Source organism: Elephas maximus, chromosome 17, assembly GCF_024166365.1.
Source record: "Elephas maximus indicus isolate mEleMax1 chromosome 17, mEleMax1 primary haplotype, whole genome shotgun sequence".
NCBI lineage: Eukaryota > Metazoa > Chordata > Mammalia > Proboscidea > Elephantidae > Elephas > Elephas maximus.
The window spans coordinates 19,215,025-19,222,926 of NC_064835.1; the positions used below are offsets into that span (position 1 = coordinate 19,215,025).

Below are 7,902 nucleotides of genomic sequence, written 5' to 3' on the forward strand. Positions count from 1 at the left end.
AAATTCTGGTCTGGTAACTCCTCTCCACTTCTGAACTGCCTCTTCCTCCCCCTGCTCCTCAATTCATTTTGTAACCTTGCCTTTGATGTTCAAGGCTCCTAGCTTGTCATATTCTTTTTTCACTTGTTTTTTTGTGTCTTTGTTGTAAGAGGGCTTGCCAGAAGCATCTGTCATTCCACCATCTTGGTCCTGCCTCTTGATTTCAATTTTTTGTTTTGTTTGTTTATTTGTTTTTGCATCTGAAGAGTGTTCAAAATCACCACTATCTCTACAAAGAGCGGCTTTTGGTTCAGACTGCCAACCTTTTTGGTGAGCAGCCGAAAGCTTAACCAATGCACCATCAGGGCTACCTGGAATACTTACCCACTGCCTTTGAGTCAATTGCAACTCATAGTGACCCTATAAGAGTAGAACTGTCCCATAGGTTTGGAAGTGCCTGTTGAATTAGAATTGCTGACTTTTTAGTTAGTGGCTGAGCTCTTAACCAGTTAGTCATCAGAATGCTAAATTAGTCAATCATTTAGGAAAAACATCTCTGAGTCTCTATTAGCCATAAATATCATAGATTTAATTCTCTCAGGTAGAAGTCAAAATTCAGGAAAGGAATATTTATACTGAGTCTAAACTATTAACAGCATTTATCATTATACAGTAATGTCTTTATTTTGACTACTTTTCTATATCTTGAGAGTTCACTGTAAGTCAGTTCCATTTGTAGCCATCTACTTTAATCTCTGCATTTAGAACAATAACTATGAATACCAAAAACCCATTGCTGTGGAGTTGATTCCTACTCCTTGTGACCCTATAAGACAGAGTAGAACTGCCCTATAGGGTTTCCAAGGTTGTAAATCCTTACAGAATCAGGTTGTCACATCTTTCCTCCAGGGGCGGCTGATGGGTTTCAATCATCAACCTTTTAGCTAGCAGCCGAGTTCTTTAAACACTGTGCCACCAGGGCTCCTTAGCAATAGGTTTAGTAGCACAAAGCAAATTCAATATAGCACAGAAAATAGAAAACACAGACTGTAGTTCCAGGGAATCACAGTATCGGCAGGCTGCTACCCTCTTGGGGGTAAGAAATTCCTTCTTTAATTCACACATTCTATACATGCCTCTTTGATTTTGTTGTGAATGCCATTATGAGTTTTAAGGTATAAGTGCCCCTGTCTTTGTATAATTAGCATTTACCAAAGAAATGACCCTGGAATGAGTCTCCTGTTAAAGAGAACACGTTAGCAAATACTTGACTCCTACTTGAAAGCACTTGGGGGAAAAAAATCCATTTTTTTGTGACATGAACATAATTACAAAATATTGTAAAGAAAAAATTCCAATTTATTTCATAAAGATGAAGTTTTGTTGGTGGCACCCACCCCCGTGCCCAAGACACAGTCTTTACGTCATCCAACCCAGAAAAACAAACCCACTGCCATCCAGTTAATTCCCACTCATAGAGACCCAGAAGGACAGAGTAGAACTGCCTCACAGGATTTCCAAGGCTGTAATCTTCAAAGAAGCAGATGGCCACATCTTTCTCTTGCAAATCGGTGGTAGGTTCCAATCAAGGGCCTTTCCATTAGCAGCCAAGCCTTTTAACAGCTGTACCACCAGGGCTCCTCATCATATCACAGGTTATTAAAATATATAGATTTAAGATACATTGAATATAATTTTATTCCCCATTACTTTTAAGAGATGAGGTAACTAAAGTTTGGGTCTAATGACTCTTCTGAAAGTCAGTATTTGTTGAATGATTGGGTACTAGCCCACACACATGCACACACACACATATATACCTATTAAGAGTTTTCGAAGTCAGAAGATTTACACGTAACTGATTTACTGAAATTTAGCTCTCTATTGGGTATAATTCAAGAGTGGGGATAGGCCTGTCCAGTTAGGTTTTGCTCTGTTTTAATATCCCCCACGCCTCACTTAAATAATTGAATTAGCCAATCTTGCTCTTCCAACTAAGGGGTTGCAGTATTTTGGAAACCCTGGTAGCGTAGTGGTTAAGTGCTACGGCTACTAACCAAAGGGTCCTCAGTTCAAATCCGCCAGGCGCTCCTTGGAAACTCTATGGGGCAGTTCTACTCTATCCTATATGGTCGCTATGAGTCGGGAGCGACTTGACAGCATTGGTTTTTTTAAGCCATTATTATCTAATTAATAAGCATTTCTGAAAAGAACTAATAACTGTTCATATTATTCAATCATGGTTTCATTTCCTTTTGTTCACTTCATTATTTTTATTGTTGTCAGAATTTTACTTTGTAAAATATTGAAATAAACATTTTGTGCCCTTACTGAAAATTTCTTCAGTGTGTTTTCATTTTTTATTCATGTCAAAACTAATTATGTTGAGTTTGACATTTAGAGCTTTCTGGCTCTGCTTCCACTCTATATTGCCTTGATAATTGCTCTATTTTCCTTTCCAACTGAGATGTTTCAACAAACAGATGCATCACTGGAAGTGTTAACTCATCTATCTAGGTCAAGAAGACAGCTTCCTGGTAAACCGAATGGAAGAGGTTCATATTTGTGCCCATTCCAAAGAAAGGTGATAAAAACAGAGTGCAGAAATTATGGAACAATATCATATATATCATTTATTTTGCACATAAGTAAAATTTTGCTGAAGATCATTAAAAAGCAGTTGCAGCAGTGCATCAAAAGGGAACTGCTGGAAGTTCAAGCCAAATTCAGAAAAGGACGTGGAATGAGGGATATCATTGCTGATGTCAAATGGATCTTGGATGAAAGCAGAGAGTACCAGTTAACCTGTGTTTTAGTAGCTATGCAAAGGCATTTAACTGTGTGGATTATAACGATTTATGGATAACACTATGAAGAATGGCAATTGCAGAACACTTAATTGTGCTCATTAGGAGCCTGTACATAGACCAAGAGGCATAAATTCGAACAGAAGGGAATACTATGTGGTTTAAAGTAGCAAAGGTGTGCATCTGGGTTGTATCCTTTCACCATACTTGTTCAATCTGTTTGCTGAGCAAATAATCTGAGAATTTGGAATATATGAAGAATACTGCATCAGGATGGGAAGAAGACTCATTAACAACCTTTGATATGCAGATGACACAGTGTAGCTTTGCTGAAAGTGAAGAAGACTAGAAACATTAAGTTATGAAGGTTGAAGACTACACCCTTCAGTTTGGACTGCACTTCAGTGTAAAAAAATATATATATATTCACAAATGGACCAATAAGCAACATCATGATAAACCAAGAAAACATTGAAGTTGTCAAGGATTTCATTTTACTTGAATCTACAATCAACAACCATGGAAGCAGCAGTCAAGAAATCAAACACAGTCTTGCATTGGGCAAATCTGCTGCAAAAGTGTTAAAAAGCAAAGCTGTCACTTTGAGGACTAAGGTGCACCTGACCAAAGCCATAGTATTTTCAGTCGCCTAATATGCATTTTTTTTAATATGCATGCAAAAGCTGTACAGTAATAAGGAAGACTGAAGAAGAATTGACTTTGTCTTTGTATTATGGTACTCATGAAGAATATTGAATATAATATGGACTGCCAAAATAATGAACAAATGTGTCTTGAAGAATTACTGTCAGAATGCTCCTTAGAAGTGCGATGGCAAAACTTCGTTTCAAGTACTTTGGGCATGTTATCAGGAGGGACCTGTCTCTGGAGAAGCACATCATGCTTGGTAAAGTAGAGGGTCAGGTAAAAAGAAGAAGACTCTCAATGAGATGGTATGATACAGTGGGTGCAACAATGGGCTCAAGCATAACAAAGATTGTGAGGATGGCACAGGACCAGGCAGTGTTTCCATCTGTTGGACAAAGGGTCACTATGAGTTGGAACAGACTCCATGGCACCTAACAACAACAACATATTCAGTGGACAGCAGCACATTCATACAGGAAGCTAGTGATGCTTGCTGTGCAGAGAATCCTTAGAGAGTCCTTAGGCCTCCTACAGTCACCTCGGTATGATTAGAACTTTGGTCTTATTAGAACTTTGAGTAAAATCGTGAATCTTGGAGTCAAACTTCTCAAGTTTCTTTCCATGCTCAACTGCATTTTGTTTGAGACTTGAGATAAGTTACACAAACACCTTAAGATTCAATTTCTTCATTTGAAATGAGAATATTACTAGTACTTTCCCTGAGGGAATATTGTAAATATTAAATAAAATGACACACTTAAGTCGTTTGGTATAGGGCTTGACATTTTGTAAAATATCAGTAAAGTGTGTTACTCTGATTATCATTATCATCATTGTTGTTCCTTTTTGTTCGTATATTATTAAAAAAATGAAACTATAATTTTTGTAATTCTAAACAGACTTTAATTTTACTCTCCCAAGGCTATCTCCCAAGAGAACAAAGAAGAGGAGGAAGACTAAGGCCACAAGAGCTGAGAACGCCCGCACCCCTTTGGAAAGAGGCTAGAGCAGCTGGTACAGTTAAAAAATGTATAGCTTACTTAGAGTATCAGTATGGCATTAGTTATGTCAAAATTTCAATTGCCCTTTTTGGGAAGGAGAAAACATGCTTCCAGGTCGCATAAGTGACCCATATCATTTAATGCATAGTCAGAAAATGTCACTTTTACATCTGTGATTCTATAATATGTGTGAAAAGAAAACCTTTTAAAATTAGAGGAAAATGAATATAGGATTCTCAGGGAAATTGAGGTGGTAGCAAATACTAAAACTGTGAAGAAAAAAAGGTTGGAAAATAAATAATTAAAAATATAATGTATTCAGCCCTGTCTAGTCCATCAGTCTCTCACACCACAGAGTAATCATCTTGTGTACAGTATTTATGTCTTATTACTCATCATCTGTCCCATATTCCTTAATAAAATTCTCTGCACTTAGTAACTAATAAAAAACAAAAACCCAGTGCTGGGGATTGAATTTTGTACATTTCAAATGATTAAAAATTATTTATTTTAGAGATCACATTTTTCTAGTTTATTTGTACACTTACTAATAAATAGGGCCAATACACAAAGTATTAAGAAGATCAAAGGATACAGACCAAACAGATCGTTCTATGAGTTATGATAGCTAAATCTTATCTAACAAATTGCCAAATTCCACATATATAAATTATAATCTCCCCCATGAAGGCCTTTGAGAATTTTTTAAAAAATGATTAGAGGTAATATGGGTTACTATGGGTGACCTCTGGAAAATCCTAGAATTTACTCTGCCCTCCATGTGATTGCCCTTCAGGTAATACTACAAATGCATTCTCATTCTTGGGAACTTTCTTCCAAATAATCAAGTGTTGGCAATAATTTCAATACTTGTGTGTATATGTTACTGTTTCTGGACTCATTCCTTATTGAATTTTCTCCAAGAATTATAAATCTTTGTTAAAGCAAAATAACCTTTTCTCAATGATTTTATTTAGGGCAACTTTGACATCCTTATTCCTCAGGCTGTAGATCAGGGGGTTCAGCATTGGCACAATAATGGTGTAAAACACAGAAGACATTTTGCCTTGGTCCATGGAGCTGAGAGTTGATGGCTGCAGGTACATGAATGCTAGAGAACCATAGAAGATTGTAACAGCCGAGATGTGAGAGCTGCATGTGCTGAAGGCTTTGGACCTGCCCTCAGTGGAGCGGATTCGCAGGATGCTGGCAATGATGGAGACATACGAGCCAAGGATGGTCAAGACCGGAGCAAAAATATTAAATGCACTGAAGCACAAAAGTACCAGTTCATTGATATAAGTGCTGGAGCAGGAGAGCTCCAGTAGTGGAAAAACATCACAGAAGTAATGGTTGATTATTTTAGCCTTGCAGAAAATCACTCTTAGCATGCAACCAGTGTGGGCCGTGGCACCAACTAAACCCAGTATGTATACTTCAACTACCAACCAAAAGCAGACTTGGTAAGACATGGTGACACTGTAAAGCAATGGGTTACAGATGGCAACATAGCGATCATATGCCATCACAGCCAACATATGACACTCTGCAATAGCAAAAACAAGAAAGAAATAGAGCTGCACCATACATTCATGGTAGGAGATGATGTTTTTCCCTATCACAAAGTTCACCAGCATTTTGGGGGTAATGACAGTGGAACAGCAGAGATCAATGAAGGACAAACTGCTGAGGAAACAGTACATGGGGGTGTGCAAGTGAGAGCTGAGCCCAATCAGTGTGATCATGCCCAGGTTCCTTACCACTGTGACCACATAGGTTCCTAGGAAGAAAATAAAGAGGGCCAGCTGGATTTCTGGTTTGTCTGTTAGCCCAGCAAGGATGAACTCAGTCACTGTGGAGTGATTTCTTGCTGCCATTTTCCTTTGGGAATTTTATAGAGGAAGAGAAGAAGAAATTTGAGGTATGCACTGTGAAACAGATTCAAGTCTTATCATTCAGATATCTCCAGTTCTCCCTCCCTGTCCCTGTTCTATGTCGGAAGTTACAGACTCTGGGATCCCTGTATCATGGGGCATGCAAACAAACAACAGATGGAATTATACCTTTTTTTTTTTTTCTTCTGTGCTATAAGAATGAGTCTTAGTACTGACCAGTCCCTGAACATCCAAAGAACTGTTCTGATAACTTAGAATAATGAGTGTTCCGAGCCCTGGTGGTACAATGGTAAAGCACTGGGCTGTTAACTGGAAGGTTGGCAGTTTAAATTCACCAAGTGACTCTGTGGGACAAAGACCAGGCAATATGCTTCTGTAAAGATTATAGCCTAAGAAACCCTGTGGGGTAGTTCTGATATGTCACACATGGGGTTGATAAGAGTTGAAAATCTACTCAATGACACCTAACAGCAGAGATAACAAAGTACTTTCCATGCCTTATTTGCAATCGTCTCTACTCTTCTGCAAAACATATACTACCAGATACTAAGTACTGGTTGCCATCGAGTTGATTCTGACTCATGGTGATCCCATGTGTGTCAGTGTAGACCTATGCTCCACAAAGTTTTCAATGACTAATTTTTTGGAAGTGTATCACCAGGACTTTCCTCTTTGGCACCTTAAACATTTGCACTACACAGGGATTGCACAGCAATTACTAGTATAATTGTTTTACATATTAGCTCAGTAAGGCTCATACTGGTTTAATTTTTTCCCATAGCCATATTATAACAAGTGATCAGTGTGTAACAAAAGGCCCATCTATCTCTATATGGGTCCTTCCCCATTTCTCCTTCCATTTCTTTGTTTAGCTACTCATGTCTGCTCTCCTGTCTTTGTCATATCAGAGAAACCATTCATTGCAATTAATATGAGGCAAGTAATAATGGAAAGTATAAAAATAACATATTGACCAATGATGGAGGCTGGTTTCCATTTTGAGAGTATATTGACTACTGACACCAATTCAAAAATATAGAAATAGTGGCTCTGGAAAGTAACGGAATGGCCAGCATTAAATATATCACTGAAATTGAGCTCCACATCCAAGAAGGTAGTGCATTTTCTAATGAGTAGAATCCAGAAGTTCCTATGAGTAAAGGTAAAACTCATTCACTCCCAAAGCACCATGTGCTACATACTCTTGTATAACCTGACTTGGTCCATGATCTTTGGGGATTTTGTTCTGGAGGACCATAGCTGCAGAATGGAAATTTTGCATGGTATTTAGACATCGTCGTCTTTGCATGTTTTAGGCATGTTGTCTTGGTGTATTTGTACTCACCTTCAAATCAGATCTTTTTCCACTCCCTTGATGCACTTAAAGACCAAAGCAAAACGAACGTGTGTATCTCTGAGATGGAAGTTTTGAAGGAATTTGATGAGTTCCTGGCATGGGATCCCGTGATGACTGTCCCATGTTGAAAAGAAAGATATCAAAACATATCATTCGAAGATTGGTAGTGTGTCAAGAATAAGGAAAAAAACTGTTGAGGTAAGAAAGAACATGAG

General features: G+C 38.1%; 1 protein-coding gene across 1 annotated transcript; it reads right to left on the reverse strand.

Annotated features, from left to right (window-relative positions):
* Positions 1 to 5,361: 5,361 nt before the first annotated feature.
* On the reverse strand, positions 5,362 to 6,315 carry LOC126060682 (olfactory receptor 150-like). Its single transcript, XM_049856910.1, has one exon. The coding sequence runs from the start codon at positions 6,310 to 6,312 to the stop codon at positions 5,362 to 5,364; it is 951 nt and encodes a 316-aa protein (XP_049712867.1). The 5' UTR covers positions 6,313 to 6,315.
* Positions 6,316 to 7,902: the final 1,587 nt, after the last annotated feature.